The sequence below is a fragment of the Salmo trutta genome, chromosome 7 (genome assembly GCF_901001165.1).
Source record: "Salmo trutta chromosome 7, fSalTru1.1, whole genome shotgun sequence".
Taxonomy (NCBI): Eukaryota; Metazoa; Chordata; class Actinopteri; order Salmoniformes; family Salmonidae; genus Salmo; species Salmo trutta.
The window spans coordinates 59,037,598-59,058,877 of NC_042963.1; the positions used below are offsets into that span (position 1 = coordinate 59,037,598).

Sequence of the window (21,280 nt, forward strand, 5' to 3'; positions counted from 1 at the left end):
ATTTTGTACTCATCTATTTTTTACTTAACACTTATTATTATTTTTTTCTTCTTAACCTCTTTTAAGAAGCCTTTTGGACCTCGACTTGGCGCTCTGGTACCCCTTGCCGTGCAGTAGCAGGGAGAACAGTCTATGACTAGGGTGGCTGGAGTCTGACAATTTTTTGTGCCTTTCTCTGACACCTCCTGATATGGAGGTCCTGGATGGCAGGAAGCTTGGATGCAGTGATGCACTGGGCCGTACACATTACCCTCTGTAGTGCCTTGTGGTTGGAAGCTGAGCAGTTGCCATACAAGGCAGTGATGCAACCAGTCAGGATGCTCTTGATGGTGCAGCTGTAGAACCTTTTTGAGGATCTGAGGACCCTTGCGAAATCTTTTCAGTCTCCTGAGGTGGATTAGCCTTTGTCGTGCCCTCTTCACAACTGTCTTGGTGTGTTTAGACCATGATCGTTTTTTGGTGATGTGGACACTAATGAACTCTCAACCTGTTCCACTACAGCCCCATGGAAGAGAATGGGGGCGTGCTTGGTAGTCTTTTTCCTGTAGTCCACGATCAGCTCCTTTGTCTTGATCACGTTGAGGAAGAGGTTGTTGTCCTGGCACCACACAACCAGGTATCTGACCTCCTCCCTGTAGTCTCATTGTTGTCAGTGATCAGGCCTACCACTGCTGTGTCATCGGCAAACTTGATGATGGTGTTGGAGTCGTGTCTGGCCATCCAGTCATGAGTGAAGAGGGAGAACAGGAGGGTCTGAGCACCGACCCCTGAGGGGCCCCCGTGTTGAGGATCAGTGTGGAGGATGTGTTGTTCCCTACCCTTACTGCCTGGGGGCGGCCCTTCAGGAAGTCCAGGATCCAGTTGCAGAGGGAGCTGTTTAGTCCCAGGATCCTTAGCTTAGTGATGAGCTTTGAGGGCACTATGGTTTTGAACGTTTAGCTGTAGTCAAATAATAGCATTCTTACGTAGGTATTCCTTCTGTCCAGGTGGGAAAGGGCAGTGTGCAATTTAAAGTGGATCTAGGGTTTCTTGGAAAATGATGGTGATGTGAGCCATGACCAGCCTTTCAAAGCACTTCATGGCTACAGACGTGAGTGCTATGGGTCGGTAGTCATTTAGGCAGGTTACCTTAGTGTTCTTGGGCACAGGGACTATGGTGGTCTGCTTGAACATGTTGGTATTACAGACTCAGACAAGGAGAGGTTGAAAAAGCCACTTGCAAGTTGGTCAGCGCATGCTCGGAGTACACGTCCTGGTAATCCGTCTGGCCCTGCGGCCTAATCCGTCTGGCCCTCTGGCCCTGTTTAAAGGTCTTACATCGGCTACGGAGAGCGTGATCACACAGTCATCTGGAACAGCTGTTGCTCTCATACATGTTTCAGTGTTACTTGCCTCGAAGAGACCATAGAAGTAATTTAGCTCTTCTGGTAAGTTTGTGTCTAGGGGAAGCTCGTGGCTGTGCTTCCCTTTGTGGTCTATAATAGTTTGCAAGCCTTGCCACATCTGACGAGCAGCAGAGCTGGTGTAGTAGGATTCAATCTTAGTCCTGTTTTGAAGCTTTGCCTGTTTGATGGTTTGTCGGAGGGCTTCTTATAAGCTTCCGGGTTAGAATCCCGCTCCTTGAAAGCGTTAGCTCTATCCTTTAGCTCAGTGTGCATGTTCTGGTTCCTCATTCTGGTTCCGTACCCTGGTGCATCCTTTTGGTTCATCCTTGTTCATCCTTCTGTTTCATTCTTCTGGTTCCTCATTCTGGTTGTCCCCTGGTTCTTCATTGTTCTTCTTATGGACTATAGGTGTGATCTGTCAGATGGGGGATGCCCTGAAGGACCATTCCTCTAAGTCCATTGTCTCACATAAGTTACCTAGCTTCTTTCTGGTTCATCCATCAAATTCTTAATTATGGTTCATCCTTCTGGTTCCTCATTCTGGTTCCATCCCAGGTTTCAACATTTTGGTTCATCCTTCTGGTTCCATACCCTGGTGCATCCTCCTGGTTCATCCTGGTTCTTCCTTTTGGTTCATCCTTCTGCTTCCTCATTCAGGTTCATCATTCTGCTTCCTCATTTTGGTTCATCATTCTGCTTCCTCACTTTGGTTCATCCTTCTGGTTCCTCATTTTGGTTCCTCATTCTGGTTCATCCTTCTGGTTATGTCCCCTGGTTCTTAATTATTCTTCTTCTGTCCTATAGGTGTGATCCGTCACGTGGGGGATGCCCTGAAGGACCACTCCTCTAAGTCCAGAGGGAAGGTATGTGCCATCGGCATCGCTCCCTGGGGCATCATAGAGAACAAGGAGGACCTCATCGGTAGGGATGTAAGTGTTACAAGTCAGTCCCCCTCTTAGCTCCACAATCAGCCATGAATCATTCACACCTGTGACCATTCACTCCATTACGTCAGTACTCCAAGCACCAAGTGTTATGTGTTGTAAAGCATACCCAGGCCTGTATCATGAGAGAAAGTGTTTTCCAGTGTGCTGTTTTTTGGTATGTGTTCCTCAGTCAGTGATATTGTATTTCTTCTTCCTTCTCACCAGGTAACGCGGCCGTACCAGACCATGTCCAACCCGCTGTCCAAGCTGTCTGTCCTAAACAACAGCCACTCCCACTTCATCCTGGCTGACAACGGCACCACAGGGAAGTACGGAGCGGAGGTGAAGCTACGCCGCCAGCTGGAAAAACACATCTCACTGCAGAAGATCAACACACGTAAGTCAACCCTACCTTAAGGAACTCAGCCTATAAATCAAATTAGATTGAGTTCACTAATGATAAAATCAAATGTTATTTGTCACATTCACCAAATACAACAGGTGTAGACCTTACCATGAAATGCTTACTTACAAGCCCTTAATCAACAATGCAGTTCAAGTAATTCCGCCAGCGGAACCCCTAGCCAACAGCCAATGGGATCGCATGGCGCGAAATACAAAAACCTAAAAAATCCAATAATTTCAATTTTTCAAACATACGACTATTTTACACCATTTGAAAGATAAACCTCTCCTGAATCCAACCACGTTGTCCGATTCCAAAAAGGCTTTACAGCGAAAGCAAAACATTAGGTTATGTTAGGAGAGTACATAGACAAAAATAATCACACAGCCATTTTCCAAGCAAACATATATGTCAATAAAACCCAAAACACAGCTAAATGAAGCACTAACCTTTGATGATCTTCATCAGATGACACTCGTAGGACATTATGTTATACAATACATGTATGTTTTGTTCAATCAAGTTCATATTTATATCCAAAAACAGCTTTTTACATTGGCACGTGATGTTCAGAAATTGTATTCCCACCAAAAACTTCCTGTGAATTTACAAAAATACTCATCATAAACATTGACAAAATACATAACAATTATTTTAAGAATTATAGATACAAAACTCCTTTATGCAATCGCTGTCTCAGATTTTAAAATAGCTTTTCGGCGAAAGCACATTTTTCAATATTCTGAGTACATAGCTCGCCATCACGGCGAGCTATTTTGACACCCGCCAAGTTCGGGGAAAAATAAACTCAGAATTAGTATTAGAAATATTGTATTACCTTTGCTGATCTTCGTCAGAATGCACTCCCAGGACTGCTACTTCCACAAGAAATGTTGTTTTTGTTCGAAATAATCCATAGTTATGTCCAAATACCTCCGTTTTGTTCGTGCGTTCAGGTCACTATCCAAAGGGTAACGCGCGAGTGCATTTCGAGACACAAAAAGTCAAAATGTTCCATTACCGTACTTAGAAGCATGTCAAACGCTGTTTAAAATCAATTTTTATGGTATTTTTAATCGTAAAATTGCGATAATATTCCAACCGGACAATAGTGTATTCATTCAAGGAGGAAAAGAATAAACAGCATGCTTGCTGGAACGCGCATATCCAATCTCTTTGTCCCCAGGCAGTCCACTCAGAAACTGAGCTACTATGCTCTGCCCAGTGACAGGGGAATGCTCAAAACACTTTCTGACTGTGTTAGACAGCCAATGGAAGCCTTAGAAAGTGCAACGTGACAGCACAGATACTGTAGTTTCTAAAGGGACTAGAAAGAAGAACTGTATTTCTCAGATCCTACACTTCCTGGTTGAATTTGTCTCAGGTTTTTGCCTGCCATATGAGTTATGTTATACTCACAGACACCATTCTAACAGTTTTAGAAACGTAGGAGTGTTTTCTATCCAAATCTACTAATAATATGCATATTCTCTGGGCAAGAGTAGTAACCAGTTTAAATCGGGTACGTTTTTTCATCCGGCCGTGAAAATACTGCCCCCTACCCATATCAGGTTAAGAAAATATTTACTAAATAAACTAAAGTAAAACATTAAATAAAAGTAACACAATCAAATAACAATACCGAGGCTATATACAGGGGGTACCGGTTCCGAGTCAATGTGTGGGGACACAGCTTAGTCAAGGTAATTTGTTGGAACATGTAGGAAGAGCATTTTCTTGTTTGCTTACAGCTCGTTGAGTGAGGTCTTAAAGTCAGCAATGGTTTGTGGTGTTAAATAAACGGCTATGAAATATATACATGAAATCTCTCTTGGTAGATAGTGTGGTCTACAGTTAATCATGAGGTACTCTCCCTCAGGCGAGCAATACCTGGAGACCTCTTTAGTATTAGACATCACGTACCAGCTGTTACTGACAAATAGACACACACCCCTCATCTTACCGGACGTAACTGTTCTGTCCTGCCTATGCATGGAAAACCGAGCCAACTGTATATTATCTGTGTCGTCATTCAGCCAAGAAAAAATATTTTTCCAGTTCGAGTTGAGTAATCACTGTTGTGATATCCAGAAGCTCTTTTCGGTCATAAGAGACGATCGCTGCAACATTATGTACAAAATAAGTTACAAACAATGAGAAAAAACACACAAAATAGCACATTTGGTTAGGAGCCCGTAAAATGGCAGCCATCCCCTCCGGCGCCATTCTTCCCCAAGGTGGAGTCCTGGAGCGTGTTATTCTCTGTGACCTGTGGGTTTCCCTTTGTCATCCTATGCCTGGAGATCGTGATAAGGCAGGGACAGCAAAGGGATGCTCAGCTTTCACCTCTGACTTCAACCCCCCCAACACTGATGGTCTGGCCAAACCTCAGAGATGATCAATGAACCATTCCCTGACCAAGATGACCTTCCTGTAGTTATGTTGCCGGGATGCCAATATCCATTCTTGTGTTGTATGCATGACATTTTTGAATGACATTATTTTCGTATCAAATCTCCAGTTGGTAAACCATCCCCTATGCAATTAATTAGCACATAAACAAACATTATACTATTTCACTGTGATAATTCTATTGTATTTCATTTTGTGTGTGTGTTACTGTGTGTTGCAGGCCTAGGCCAGGGGGTCCCGTTGGTGTGTCTAATCGTAGAGGGAGGTCCTAATGTCATCTCCATCACCCTGGAGAGTCTGAAGGAGGAACCTCCCGTCCCCGTGGTGGTCTGTGATGGCAGCGGGAGGGCGTCAGACATCATGTCCTTCGCTCACAAATACTGCGAGGAGGGAGGGTGAGGATAGACTTGTCTATCTACTACTTCTTCTAGTCTTTCTTCTTCACTGAATTCTTCATTTCTTCTTCTCATTCATCTTGTACTACTACTAAATCACTCCCTCCTTCTAAAGTCTGATAACTGACGACGTGAGGGACCAGCTGCTGGTGACCATACAGAAGACCTTCAACTATAGTAAGAGTCAATCACAGCAGATCCTGCTCATGGTCATGGAGTGCATGAAGAAGAAGGAGCTGGTGAGTAGAGGAATGACTCAAGTAGGACCTACTTTTTTAGCTAATTACATTCAATGACATAAAATACATGACTAATTACATTAGATTACATCAAAATATACATCATTGAACTCAATGTACTTAAAATATTTACTTTAAAGGCCCAGCTGCTGTCAAAAACGTGATTTACCTTGTTATTTTTATTTCACCTTTATTTAACCAGGTAGGCTAGTTGAGAACAAGTTCTCATTTACAACTGTGACCTGGCCAAGATAAAGCAAAGCAGTTTGACACATGCAGCAACACAGAGTTACACATGGAATAAACAAACGTACAATCAATAATACAGTAAAAAAATCTATAAACAGCATGTGCAAATGAGGTAGGATAAGAGCGGTAAGGCAATAAATAGGCCATGGTGGTGAAGTATTACAATATAGCAATTAAACATTGGAATGGTAGGGTGTGCAGAAGATGAATGTGCAAGTACAGATACTGGGGTGCAAAGGAGCCAGATCAATAAATAAATAAATAAATACAGTATGGGGATGAAGTAGTTGGATGGGCTATTTACAGATGAGCTATGTACAGGTGCAGTGATCTGTGAGCTGCTCTGACAGCTGGTGCTTAAAGCTAGTGAGGGAGGTAAGAGTCTCCAGCTTCAGAGATTTTTGCAGTTCGTTCCAGTCATTGGCAGCAGAGAACTGGAAGGAGAGGCAGCCAAAGGAAGAATTGGCTTTGGTGGTGACCAGTGAGATTTACCTGTTAAAGCGCGTGCTACGAGTGGGTGCTGCTATGGTACCTTTGTTTGATATATATATTTCCACACTAAGGTTGGAATAATACTGTGAAATTGTGAAAATTATGACAAAGACTGCCAGAAATGTCAGCATGTTTTGGTGGGATGAGGTTTTGGCATAACTGGTGACATCACCAGGTGGTCAATGAGTTAATAGACCAATGAGAAAGACATTTCCAAATCTTTAAGAATATATTTTTGTTTATTTTTGACAATTTTAATTGATAACAATTACAGAAAGGTTCTTAATTGCTACCCAGAAATGATTTGATATTAAGATAAAATGGGTGTGTTGGACCTATTGTACTGTTGAAATATTTCTTCATCCATTTATTCCCTCATCTGTGGACTTCCTCCATTGGTTTTATGGATAAACATGTTCCCTACAACGCTCCCATCTCTCTGTCTGTCACAATAACAGGTTGAATAAACATGTTCCCTATAACTCTCCCATCTCTCTGTCTGTTACAGTAACAGGTTGGTCATTATGTCACGTGTGTTTCATCATGTAATCAGGCCTGTGTGTATCACTCATACAGCTCTACCTCCCAGCCCTGAGTGTATCATATCTCATCACCACCAGTAATGTAAGGATTTATCTCCCAGCCCTGAGTGTATCATATCTCATCACCACCAGTAATGTAAGGCTTACAAACCGCCACTAGAGTGGACAGGTTCTAATCTACACTGTAGAGCTTTTTAATTTAATGTATTTTGTATTTGTATTCATTAGGGATCACCATTAGTTAATGCCAAGGCAGCATCTACTCTTCCTGGGGTTCAAACACATTAAGGCACTTACATTACACTTAAAACAAAATATAAAACAGTACATCATATAACATTATTACACCACTACATATCTACAATGCAAAATGATTAATACCACCATTCAAAAATATTACAATGTGCAGTACCAGTCAAATGTTTGGATACACCTACTCATTCAAGGCTTTTTCTTATTTTTACTATTTTCTACATTGTAAAATAACAGTGAAGACATACAAACTATGAAAAACACATGGAATTATGTAGTAACCAAAAAAGTGTTAAACAAATTAAAATGTTATATCTTAGATTGTTCAAAGTAGCCACCCTTTGCCTTGATGACAGCTTAGCACACTCTTGGCATTCTCTCAACCAGCTTGAGGAATGTATTTCCAACAGTCTTCGGTCCAACTCATCCCAAACCACATCAATTGGGTTGAGGTCGGGTGATTGTGGAGGCCAGGTCATCTGATGCAGCACTCCATCACTCTCCTTCTTGGTCAAATAGCCCTTACACAGCCTGGAGGTGTGTTTTGGGTCATTGTCCTGTTTAAAAACAAATGATAGTCCCACTAAGCCAAAACCAGATGGGATGGCGTATCGCTGCAGAATGCTGTGGTAGCCATAGTGGTTAAGTTTGCCTGATTCTAAATAAATCATCGACAGTGTCACCAGCAAGCACCCCCACACCATCACACCTCCTCCTCCATGCTTCACGGTCGGGAACCACACACACGGAGATCATCTGGAACAAAAATCTCAAATTTGGAACAAAGGACAGATTTCCACCGGTCTAATGTCCATTGCTAGTGTTCCTTGGCCCAAGCAAGTCTCTTCTTCTTATTGGTGTCCTTCAGTAGTGGTTTCTGTGCAGCAATTCGACCATGAAGGCCTGAATCGCACAGTCTCCTCTGAACCTGTTGAGATGTGTCTGTTACTTGAACTCTGTGAAGCATTTATTTGGGCTGCAATCTGAGGTGCAGTTAACTCTAATAAACGTATCCTCTGCAGCAGAGGTAACTCTGGGTCTTCCTTTCCTGTGGCGGTCCTCATGAGAACCAGTTTCATCATAGCACTTGGTGGTTTTTGGGACTGCACTTGAAGAAGCTTTCAAAGTTCTTGAAATTTTCCGCATTGAATGAACATCGTGTCTTAAAGTAATGATGGACTGTCATTTCTCTTTGCTTATTTGAGCTGTTATTGCCTTATTATGGACTTGTTCCTTTACCAAATAGGGCTATCTTCTGTATACTACCCTACCTTGTCACAACAGAACTGATTGGTTCAAACTCATTAAGAAGGAAAATAATTCCATAAATTAACTTAACAAGGCACACCTGTTAATTGAAATACATTCCAGGTGACTACCTCATGAAGCTTGTTGAGAGAATGCCAAGAGTTCTGCAAAGCTGTCATCAAGGCTAAGGGTGGCTACTTTGAAGAATCTAAAATATATTTGGATATGTTTAAAACTTTTTTGGTTACTACATGATTCTATATGTGTTATTTAATAATTTTTCTGTTTTCACTATTATTTTACAATGTAGAAAATAGTAAAAATAAAGAAAAACTCTTGAATGAGTAGGTGTGTCCAAACTTTTGACTGGTACTGTATGTAGAGTGTGTGTGAATTAGCATGTGTAAGCGTTGTCTGTACCTTTTGTGTGTGTGTGTCTCTCTTCACAGTCCCCTCTGTTCCATAAGGTGTATCTGTTTTTTTAATCTGATTCTACTGCTTGCATCAGTTACCTGATGTGGAATAGAGTTCCATGAAGTCATGGCTTAATGTAGTACTGTGCGCCTCCCATAGTCTGTTCTGGACTTGGGGATTGTGATAGACCTATGGTGGCATTTCTTGTGGGGTATGAATGGGTGTCCGTGCTGTGTGCTAGTAGTTCAAACAGACACCTCGGTGCATTCAGCATGTCAACACTTCTTACAAAAACAAGTAGTGATGAAGTCAGTCTCCTCCACTTTGAGCCGTGATAGATTTAAATGCATATTATTAATTTTAGCACTCTGTGTACATCCAAGGGCCAGCCGTGCTGCCCTGTTCTGAGCCAACTACAATTTTCCTAAGGCCCTTTTTGTGGCACCTGACCACACGATTGAACAGCAGTCCAGGTGCGACAAATCTAGGGCCTGTAGGACCTGCCTTGTTGATAGTGTTCTTAGGAACACTATCAACTTTATTATGGACAGACTTCTCCCCACCTTACCTACTGTTGTATCAATATGTTTTGACAGTTTACCATCCAGTGTTACTCCAAGCAGTTTAGTCACCTCAACTTGCTCCATTTCCACATTATTCATTACAATGTTTAGTTGAGGTTTAGGGTTTAGTGAATGATTTGTCCCAAATACAATGCTTTTAGTTTTAGAAATATTTAGGACAAACTTTTTATTTAACCTTTATTTAACTAGACAAGTCAGTTAAGAAAAAATATATTATTTACAATGACGGCCTAGGAACAGTGGGTTAACTGCCTTGTTCAGGGGCAGAACGACAGATTTTTACTTTGTCAGCTCGGGGTTTCGATCTAGCAACCTTTCAGTTACTAGTCCAACGCTCTAACCACTAAGCTACCTGCCGGCCCTATTCCTTGCCACCCACTCTGAAACTAATTACAACTGTTTAAGTGTTGATTTCACTCACTGTAGTAGCTGACGTGTATAGTGTTGAGTCATCTGCATACCATTAGTAAAGATTGAAAAAAGGAAAGTGCCTAGACAGCTGCTCTGGGGAATTCTTGATGTAATCAGTATAAAGTAGTGACAATCCATCAGCCTAAGTGTCTTCACAGTCAGCAGGGTACCGATAGATCAGTATGGGACAGTCTGATAGGTCAACAGCAAGCAGCCTGATAGGTTGATAAGTCAGCAATGGACAGCCTGATAAATGGTGCCGCTGCACTGCCCTATGTGTCTGCAGCAGATCCTCAGTGGTACTAAGTGATGTGATTAGTGGTATAAAACTCAGGGAAGATAATCCATCTGAGACTCACTCCTCCCTTCATACATCTGGGCTGGACAGATCAGAGCACAGGACCACCTGGTCTGCCAACAGCCAGGCTGGGCCTCAGCCCATCCATCCACAGTAGCAATAACCTGGACAGCCCTGTTCTGAGCTGTCCTGACCTATATTACACACTGAGCCACACAGATAGAAGAGAGGATCCATCTCCCTAATCCACCCAGAGGTTCCTCTGCTCATGCTAATCTACCCAAGCCTGTCCCCGTCCATCCCCAGAGTGCAGAGCTGTCTCACAAAGACAGAGTGATGTGATATCACCAATGTCTGTATCCTTGGAGTAATATACCTTAATTCCCTCAACCACAGCAGACTTTCCAGCCCTCTCATATCAGACTTATTTAACCATGTTAAGACCACCAGTCCCAGCTATGATTTTTTTAAACTGACATTTAAAGGCAATTTTCCCACATTAGCAGAGACTGCATTCACAGTAAACGTTGCATATGTCGGCTTAATCTTAAATTATATTTACATTTCAATTGTGAAGTCTGTAACACTTCAGGGAAACAAAATGAATAGAGCCCTTAATCTCCATATAAGCAAATATCATGAAGAAAAACGTATATCATTTTTAATCACTCACATGATCAGTCTTTCACATACAGTATCTGACCTGGATGTTGTTTTTTGACCTGAACCTTAAACTGAGAGCCTGAGCACTTGAGGTATTGCCCACCTGAGGTAGAGTACTTCATGACAAGATGTAGACCACACTATCTATCAAGAGAGTTTATCTATATTTTTCATAGCCGTCTATTTACCACCACAAACCGATGTTGGCACTAAGACCTCACTCAATGAGTTGTATAAGGCCATTAGCAAACACGAAAATGTTCATCCAGAAGCGGTGCTCCTAGTGGCCGGGGACTTTAATGCAGACAAACTTAAATCCGTTGTCACATGTGCAAACTGAGGAAAAATAACTCTAGACCACGTTTACTCCACACACAGAGATGCAAACAAAGCTCTCCCCCGTCCTCCATATGGCAAATCTGACCACAATTCTATCCTCCTGATTCCTGCTTACAAGCAAAAACTAAAGCAGGAAGTACCAGTGACTCGCTCAATATGGAAGTGGTCAGATAACGCGGATACTACGCTGTAGGACTGTTTTGCTAGCACAGACTGGAATATGTTCCGGTATTCATCCAATGGCATTGAGGAGTATACCACCTCAGTCACCGGCTTCATCAATGAGTAGAGCGACGACATACCCACAGTGACCACACGTACATATCCCAACCAGAAGCCATGGATTACAGGCAACGTCTGCACTGAGTTAAAGACTAGAGCTGCCGCTTTCAAGGAGCAGGACACTAATCCGGACGCTTATAAGAAATCCCTCTATGCCCTCAGACGAACCATCAAACAGGCAAAGCATCAATACAGGACTAAGATTGAATCCTACAACACCAGCTCTGACACTCGCTGGATGTGGCAGGGCTTGCAAACTATTACCGACTTGCAAGGGAAACCCAGCTGCGAGCTGCACAGTGACGCAAGCCTACCAGATGGGCTAAATGCCTTTCATGCTTGCTTCGAGGTAAGCATCACTGAACCATGCATGAGAGCACCAGCTGTTCCGGACAACTGTGTGATCACACTCTCCGTAGCCAATGTGAGCAAGAACTTTAACCCTGTGTGGTGTTCGGGTCTGTAGGACCCATTTTAAAAGTTTACTAAAATAAAAATGATACAATGAATAATTTATTGGCCTTGGCTCATTTTCTGTGAAGAACATGTCAAATAATACTGTGCACCCCCCTACACATTTATATTACATATGTGGTGACCGGGGTAATAAACGTGTGGAAAGGGTAATAAGTGTGGAAAAGTAAGTGAAAACAAGTAAAAATTAAACAAAAAGGTTTGCTGTGTGCCCTCACTCTGTCTTCCTCTCCTTCCTGGGCCTGCTGTTTCAACATAGCGCCAAGAAACTGTCTGTTTCCCAGCCTGTCTGCCTGTCTCCCACTTTTCTCGCATTCTTTACATTTTAGTCATTTAGCAGACGTTCTTATCCAGAGCGACTTACAGTAGTGAATACATACATTTCATTTGAATGCCTTTTTTTATTTATTTCTTATATTTTTTTGTACTGGCCCCCCGTGGGAATCGAACCCACAACCCTGGCGTTGCACACACCATGCTGGCGTTACAAACACCATGCTCTACCAACTGAGCCACAGAGAATACCCGGTGTAGTTTGTGAAACTACTCAATGCCCTGAGGAAACTGCACAATGTTATTACATTACATTATTTCAATACATTGTAAAAAAAAATAATAATAATTTATGTTCCACACATTACACCAGCCAGATGCAAATTGGGGGAGGGACAAAACAAATACATAGCTTTGCATGTGTGGCTCTTTACCACAATCAATCAGTATGGAAAAAATTATCTCTGCTCAGAGCACTTGGAAATAATAACTCATCAACAGCCTGCAGGAGGAGAAATTTGGATGTCAATTTTTTTTTAAATTGAATGGTCTTCTTGCCCAAGGAATGAGCCACCCCGCATGGCTGTCAGTGTGATAAGGATGCAACCAGGGCCGACACAGATGGCGGTTACTCATGAGCAGGACATAAAGTCTTCTTTTGAACTGTTCATCCCAGACACCATCCATAAAATCATTCTGGACTGCACTCATTTGGAGGGAAGGCGTGTTTTTGGAGAGATATGGAAAGAGATGGACCGAACTCATTTGCATGCATACTTTTGGGTTCTTATCATTGCTGGTGTTTTCAGATCCAATGGAGAATCCACAGAATCCCTGTGGGATACAGAAACTGGTAAAAAACATTGTGTAACAATGTCTTTGGAAAACTTCCACATTATTTCCAGGATTATCCGCTTCGATAACCGAGACACCAGACCAGCTCGGCGGTGGGGAGACGAGCTAGCTGCAATCAGATCAGTGTGGAACAAGTGGGTGGACCACCTTCCCCTGTTTCACAACCTGGTCCCAACCTTACTGTTGATGAGCAGCTTATGCCATTTAGGGGCCGCTGCCCCTTCAGGCAGTACATACCTTCTAAACCCGCAAAATATGCACTCAAGATCTGGGCTGCCTGTGATGCTGCTTCCTCATATCTGTGGAACGTGCAAGAGTATTCGGGGAAGCCAGATGAAGAAGCCCCTGAGAAGAACCAAGGGATGTGGGTTGTCCTGTATGTAACACAGGGACTCTGAAGCCAAAACATCACATGTGATAACTTTTTTACTTTGCAGAAGCTGGGACAGGAGGTCCTCAAGAGGAAGCTGACGATGGTAGGAACAATACAAAAAACAAGCCAGAGCTCCCACTTCAGCTGTTGAATTCACAGAACAGGCCTATCAATTCCTCTGAGTTTGTGTTCAGGGCCAAAACGTCCCTAGTGTCCTACGTGCCAAAGAAAGGCAAAAATGTGGTACTCATGAGTATGCTGCATAGGGATGGGAGAATCTGTGGCCAGGAACATCAAAAACCAGAAATCATAATGGATTACAATGCCACAAAAGGAGAGGTGGACAATTTAGACAAGCTGGTGACTGGCTACAGATGCAAAAGTAGAACCTTAAGCTGGCCCCTTGTGATATTCTTCAACACCTTGGACATCTCAGCGTAAAATGCATTTCTCATCTGGATGGCGTTGAACCCAGATTGGAACAGAGGGTGCCCCAGAGGAGATGGTTTTCATCAAGTAGCTGGGCAAGACATTGGTAAGACCTAAAATCCAGAGGAGGAAACATATCCCAAGGACCCCAGCTTCTGCAGCCATCATGAGAAGGATTCAGAAGGAGGAGGCTGGTGCCCCATCCACCCGACCCACAGAACCAACAACTCCAATATCAGAAGTAAGTGTGAATGATGTTGCATGTGTTGGTGTCTGATTCTCCTAGCTTGGCCTGCTGTAACTAAATATGTGAGTGAGTGAGATGTTAGTAAAATCCCTGAACTAAGTGTTTTCATCATTCTAGATTGCAGCCGGTAGCAACAAGAAGAACCGCTGCGATGTGTGTGGACCCAAGAAGGACAGGAAGACACAGTGCACATGCATCAAGTGGAAGAAATACATTTGCAACACACACAGTAAAACTCTGTCCCTCATTTGGTGTGTAGACCGGCCTAAATTTGTGTTCAATGGGGCTCATTTATCATTTACATAAAATACTGTATGTACAATTTGTGCTTCCAATTTGTCCAGTTCAAAGCAATAAACATCAATAATGATAACTTTTTTTTATGCATATTTTTTCCAAGATATACATGATTTATTCTACCCATGTCTTGATTAGAATCGATTTATGTTTGCAAAAATCACAGTGCTTTTATTGATAAATGTGATCTAGCAGAGGTAAATTGTAAATATGCTGTCTATATTTCTTGCAATTGATATAAGACAACATCTAAGTATTAAGTATTTTTGTGTAAATTGTTATGGCTGTATTGTTTTAAAAAAACAATAATTTTGTGGGTCCATCAGACCTGCGAACATTGGATGAATAACAAAAACAAGAACACCACACAAGGGTGCCCTTTCCCACCTGGACAAAAGGAAAACCTATGTGAGAATGACTACAGCTCAGCATTCAACACCATATTGCCCAAAAAGCTCATCACTAAGCTAAGGACCCTGGGATTAAACACCTCCCTCTGCAACTAGATCCTGAACTTCCTGACAGGCCGCCCCCAGGTGGTAAGGGTAGGCAACAACATCTGCCACACTGATCCTCAACAAGGGGGCCCACTCAGGGGTACATGCTTACTCCACTCATGTACTTCCTGTTCACCCATGACTGCATGGCCAAGGACGACCCAACACAATCATTAAGTTTGCTGACAACACAACGGTGGTAGGCCTGATCACCGACAACAATGAGACAGCCTATAGGGAGGAGGTCAGAGACCTGGCACAGTGGTGCCAGGACAACAACCTCTCCCTTAAAGTGAGCAAGACAAAGGAGATGATCGTGGACTACAGGAATAGGAGGGCCGAACACGCCCCCATTCACATTGACAGGGCTGTAGTGAAGCTGGTTGAGAGTTTCAAGTTCCTTGGTGTCCAGATCACCAACTAACTATCATGGTCCAAACACACCAAGAAAGTCATGAAGAGGGCACGACAACACCTTTTGCCCCTCAGGATACTGAAAAGATTTGGCAAGGGTCCCCAGATCCTTAAAAAGTTCTAGAGCTGCACCATAGAGAGCATCCTGACCGGTTGCATCAGCGCCTGGTATGGCAGCTGCTCGGCATCCAAACGTAAGGCTTTACAGAGGGTAGTGTGTACAGCCCAGTACATCACTGGGGCCAAGCGTCCTGCCATCCAGAACCTATTTAGTAGGCAGTCTCAGAGGAAGGCTCAAAAATTCGCCTAAAATCTCATTACCCAAGTCATAGACTTTTCTCTCTGCTACCACAAGGCAAGTGGTACCGGAGCACCAAGTCTAGGTCCAAGAGGCTCCTGAGCAGCTTCTACCCCCAAGCCACAAGACTGCTGAACAATTGATAAAATGGCCACCCCAACCTTTGTTTTTACTCTGCTGCTACTCGCTGTTTATTATCAATGCATAGCCACTTTACCCCTACCTGCATGTACAAATTACCTCGACTATCCTGTAACCCCACACATTAACTCGGTACCGGTACCCCCTGTATATAACTTCATTATAGTTATTTTATTGTGTTATTTGTATTTTAAATGTTTTTACTTGATTTTGTAAATATTTTCTTAACTCTATTTTCTTAAAACTGCGTTGTTTGTTAAGGGCTTGTATAAGTAAGCATTTCACGGTGTCACGATCGTCGTAAGAACTGGACAAAGGCACAGCGTACGTAACGTTCCACATCTTTATTATAAAGTGAACCGTCGCCGGAAGCTCTGGACCGTTGATGCGCACTGGAGGCCTGATGCGTGGAGCCGGTACAGGTGGCACCGGACTGGTGAAATGCACTTCAGGGCTGTGGAGGCGCACTGGAGACTTGGTGCGTAGAGCCGGCACAAATTGTACCGGAAACGATGACACACTTTGCACGGCGAGTGCGAGGAGCTGGCACAGGACGTACAGGGCTGTGGAGGTGTACTGGAGACCTGGTGCGTGGAGCTGGCACAGTTTTTACCAGAATGCTAGCATGCTCCTCATTTCTCTCTCCTCCAATTTCTCCATCAACTCACTGATGGTCTCTGATTCTCTCCATTCACTCTCCTCCAATTTCTCCCTCTTCTCCCAGATTGGCTCTGGTTCGCTCCTCAGCTCCGCCGACCACCCCGTGTGCCCCCCCACAAATTGATTTTGGGCTGTCCTTTGGGCTTTCCTTATGGCCGCGAACCCCGGCGGCGTCGCTGTCCTCCCTTATCTCCTTGCGTCTGCTTCCAAGGAAGGCTTTCGTGTCCCTCCATGATTTCCTCCTATGTCCAGGATATCTTCTCCACCTTGATCTCCTCCCAAGCCCAGGATACCTTCTCCTCATGGGCACGCTGCTTGGTCATGTTGTGGTGGGATCTTCTGTCACGATCGTTGTAAGAACTGGACCAAGGTGCAGCGTACGTAGCGTTCCACATCTTTATTATAAAGTGAAACTTCAACACAAACAAACAATAAAGAACAAACGAACACGTGACGTTCTGGAGTGCTCACAGGCAACTACACAAAAACAAAAAACAATATCCCACAAAACACAGTGGGGAAATGGCTGCCTAAATATGATCCCCAATCAGAGACAATGATAAACAGCTGCCTCTGATTGGGAACCATACCAGGCCAACATAGAAATAGGACAACCTAGATTACCCACCCAAGTCACACCCCGACCTAACTAACATAGAGAATAAAAGGCTCTCTATGGTCAGGGCGTGACACACGGTAAGGTCTAAACCTGTTGTATTCGGTGCATGTGACAAATACAATTTGATTCGATTTTATACCACACATGACAAGAACAGAATGTGGTGAATGCTTGTTCTATTTCTCATCTCTTCTGTAAACCATAGATAACAGTGTTTCGAATGGGTTCTGAAGGACAGCAAGATATTGAAATGGCCATTCTGACTGCTTTGTTAAAAGGTAACACTTTTAATTATTTTTAGATATTTTATTTTTAGGGGTTAGATCAGCTGTAATATTGCAGATAGATTGTAGCTTCCATCAATGTAATTTTCTGCATTTCCAATCCCCCATATTTTTGTGTATATATTTTTGTGTATATATATATATATATATATATATATATATATATGTAAATATGTAAATATATATACACACAGTACCAGTCAAAAGTGTGGACACACCTACTCATTCCAGGGTTCTTGGAGGGGTAACTACATGATTCCATATGTGTTATTTCATAGTTTTGATTTCTTCACTATTATTCTACAATGTAGAAAATAGTACAAATAAAGAAAAACCCTTGAATGAGTAGGTGTGTCCAAACTATCTATCTATCTATCTATCTATCTATCTATCTATCTATCTATCTATCTATCTATCTATCTATCTATCTATCTATCTATCTATCTATCTATCTATCTATCTATCTATCCATGCATGCATGCATGCATGTATGTATGTATGTATGTATGTATGTATGTATATATATATACAGTACCAGTTTGGACACCTACTCAGTCACCTACTAAGACATGAAGGTCAGTCAATCCGGAACATTTCAAGAACTTTGAAAGTTTCTTCAAGTGCAGTCACAAAAACCATCAAGCGCTATGATGAAACTGGCTCTCAAGAGGACTGCCACAGGAAAGGAAGACCCAGAGTTAACTCTGCTGCAGAGGATAAGTTCATTAGAGTTACCAGCCAAATAAATGCTTCACAGAGTTCAAGTAACAGACACATCTCAACATCAACTGTTCAGAGGAGACTGCATGAATCAGGCCTTTGTGGTCGAATTGCTGCAAAGAAACCACTACTAAAAGGACACCAATAAGAAGAAGAGACTTGCTTGGGCCAAGAACCCCAAGCAATGGACATTAGACCAGTGGAAATTTGTCCCTTGGTCTGATGAGTCCAAATTTGAGATTTTTGGTTCCAACTGCCGTGTCTTTGTGAGACGCAGAGTAGGTGAACGGATGATCTCCGCATGTGTGGTTCCCACCGTGAAGCATGGAGGAGGAGGTGTGATGGTGTGGGGGTGCTTTGCTGGTGACATGGTCTGTTTATTATTTAGAATTCAAGGCACACTTAACCAGCATGGCTACCACAGCATTCTGCAGTGATACGCCATCCTATCTGGTTTGCGCTTAGTGGGACTATCGTTTGTTTTTCAACAGGACAATGACCCAAAACACACCTCCAGGCTGTGTAAGGGATTATTTGACCAAGGAGAGTGACAGAGTGCTGCACCAGATGACCTGTCCTCCACAATCACCCGACCTCAACCCAAATGAGATGGTTTGGCATGATTTTGACCGCAGAGTGAAGGAAAAGCAGCCAACAAGTGCTCAGCATATGTGGGAACTCCATCAAGACTGTTGGAAAAGCATTCCAGGTGAAGCTGGTTGAGAGAATGCCCAGAGTGTGCAAAGCTATCATCAAGGCAAATGGTGGCTACTTTGAAGAATCTAAAATCTAAAATATATTTTGATTTGTTTAGCACTTTTTGGTTACTATATGATTCCATATGTGTTATTTCATAGTTTTGATGTCTTCACTATTATTATACAATGTAGAAAACAGTACAAATAAAGACAAACCCTTGAATGAGTAGGTGTGTCAACTTTTGACTGGTACTGTATATGTACACATCTTTTAAAATATATTTTCCTTTATTATTTTCCCCTAGCCCTACCACACCTCCCCTAATTGGATTAAACTAACGGACAATAACACTTACAGTGGCATGAAAAAGTATGCCAACCCTTTGGAATTACATGGACTTCTGCATAGATTGGTCATAAAATTTCATCTGATCATCTAAGTCACAAAAATAGACAAACACAGTCTGCTTAAACAGTCTGCTAATAACACACAAACAATTACACGTTTTCATGTCTTTATTGAACACACAGTGTAAACATTCACAGTGCAGGATGGAAAAAGTATGTGAACCCTTGGATTTAATAACTGGTTGACCCTCCTTTGGCAGCAATAACCTCAACCAAACGTGTTCTGAAGTTCCGGATCAGACCTGCACGACGGTCAGGAGGAATTTTGGACCATTCCTCTTTAGAAAACTGTTTCAGTTCAGCAATATTCTTAGGATGTCTGGTGTAAACTGCATGTTTGAGGTCATGCTACAGCATCTCAAATCGGGTTGAGGTCATGCCACAGCATGTCAATCAGGTTGAGGTCAGGACTCAGTTGAGGTCAGTTGAGGTCAGTGACTGGTTCACTCCAGAAGGCGTATTTTCTTCTGTTGATGCCATTCTGTTGTTGATTTACTTCTGTGTATTGTGTCGTTGTCTTGATGCATCACCCAACTGCTGTTGAGCTTCAATTGGCGGACAGATAGCCTAACATTCTCCAGCAAAATGTCTTGATAAAATTGGGAATTAATTTTTCCATCGATGATAGCAAGCTGTCCAAGCCCTGAGGCAGCAAAGCAGCTCCAAACTATGTTGCTTCGTTCACTATAATTTACAGTTGGGATGAGGTTTTGATGTTTGTGTCCTGTGCATTTTATCTACCACAAAAAGTGTTGTGTGTTCCTTCCAAACAACTCAACTTTAGTTTCATCTGTCTACATAATATTTTGCCAGTAGCGCTGTGGAACATCCAGATGCTCTTTTGCGAATTTCAGACGTGCAGCAATTTTTGGGGGGGACAGCAGTGGCTTCTTCCGTGGTGTCCTCCCATGAACCCCATTCTTGTTTAGTGTTTTAAATATCGGAGACTTGTCAGCAGAGATGTTAGCATGTTCCAGAGATTTCTGTAAGTCTTTAGCTGACGCTCTAGAATTCTTCTTAACCTCATTGAGCATTATGCGCTGTGCTCTTGCAGTCATCTTTGCAGGACGGCCACTTCTAGGGAGAGTAGCAAGAGTGCTGAACTTTCTCCATTTATAGACAAGTTATTGTACCGTGGACGGATGAACATCAAGGCTTTTAGAAATACTTTTGTAACCCTTTCCAGCTTTATGCAAGTCAACAATTAATCTTAGGTCTTCTGAGATCTCTTTTGTTCGAGGTATGGTTCACATCAGGCAACGCTTCTTGTGAATAGCAAACTCAAATTATGTGAGTGTTTTTTATAGGGCAAGGCTTCTCTAACTAACCAACATCTCCAATCTTGTCTCAATGATTGGACTCCAGGTTAGCTGAATCCTGACTCCAATTACCTTTTGGAGAAGTCATTAGCCTAGGGGTTCACATACTTTTTTCAAACTACACTGTGAATATTTAAATAATGTATTCGATAGAGACAAGAAAAATACAATAATTTGTGTGTTATTAGTTTAAGCATACAGTGTTTGTCTGTATACACTACAGTATGTACATTTTACGGACACAATTTTTTACAATACTTATCTTTTGTTTGTTTTTACTCCTATCCTTCCGCCACTTTCAACCGTCTATTTCTGAACACCATCCATTTTGATTTCTATATTTTTGTTAATTTAACACTTTTTCAGATGTACACTTTGAAAATTGTGTTTTTAACTCTGTGGGTGTTAACATCACTAAGGAGATGTTTTCTGTGTACTTCCTTACTTTTCTGTTTTAAAACAGAATTCCATAACTGCCCTGTGAAGTAATGGCGCACAGTTCTTAAGTTTATAGCAGATGAGATGTCCTGTGTGTTGCTAGGCACCAAGGCCTCTACCAATGACACTGTCTATGTTGTGTACTCACAGGAACCAACGCCTCTGCCCCAGACCAGCTGAGTCTAGCTCTAGCCTGGAACAGAGTGGACATAGCACGCAACCAGATCTTTGTCTACGGTCACCATCTACCAGTGAGTCATTCACCAGACTACCCTGCAGTCCATTTAGGGTTGCAAAAT

General features: G+C 42.5%; 1 protein-coding gene across 1 annotated transcript in view; it reads left to right on the forward strand.

Annotated features, from left to right (window-relative positions):
* The window catches only part of LOC115197749 (transient receptor potential cation channel subfamily M member 1-like), a 37,591-nt gene extending 31,736 nt beyond the window's left edge, over positions 1-5,855 (forward strand). The window contains exons 4-7 of the mRNA XM_029759548.1: positions 2,190-2,314; positions 2,537-2,708; positions 5,350-5,524; positions 5,640-5,855. Coding sequence (XP_029615408.1) covers positions 2,190-2,314; positions 2,537-2,708; positions 5,350-5,524; positions 5,640-5,820 — 653 coding nt within the window. The 3' untranslated portion in view covers positions 5,821-5,855. The remainder of the gene's footprint in view (positions 1-2,189; positions 2,315-2,536; positions 2,709-5,349; positions 5,525-5,639) is intronic.
* Positions 5,856-21,280: the final 15,425 nt, after the last annotated feature.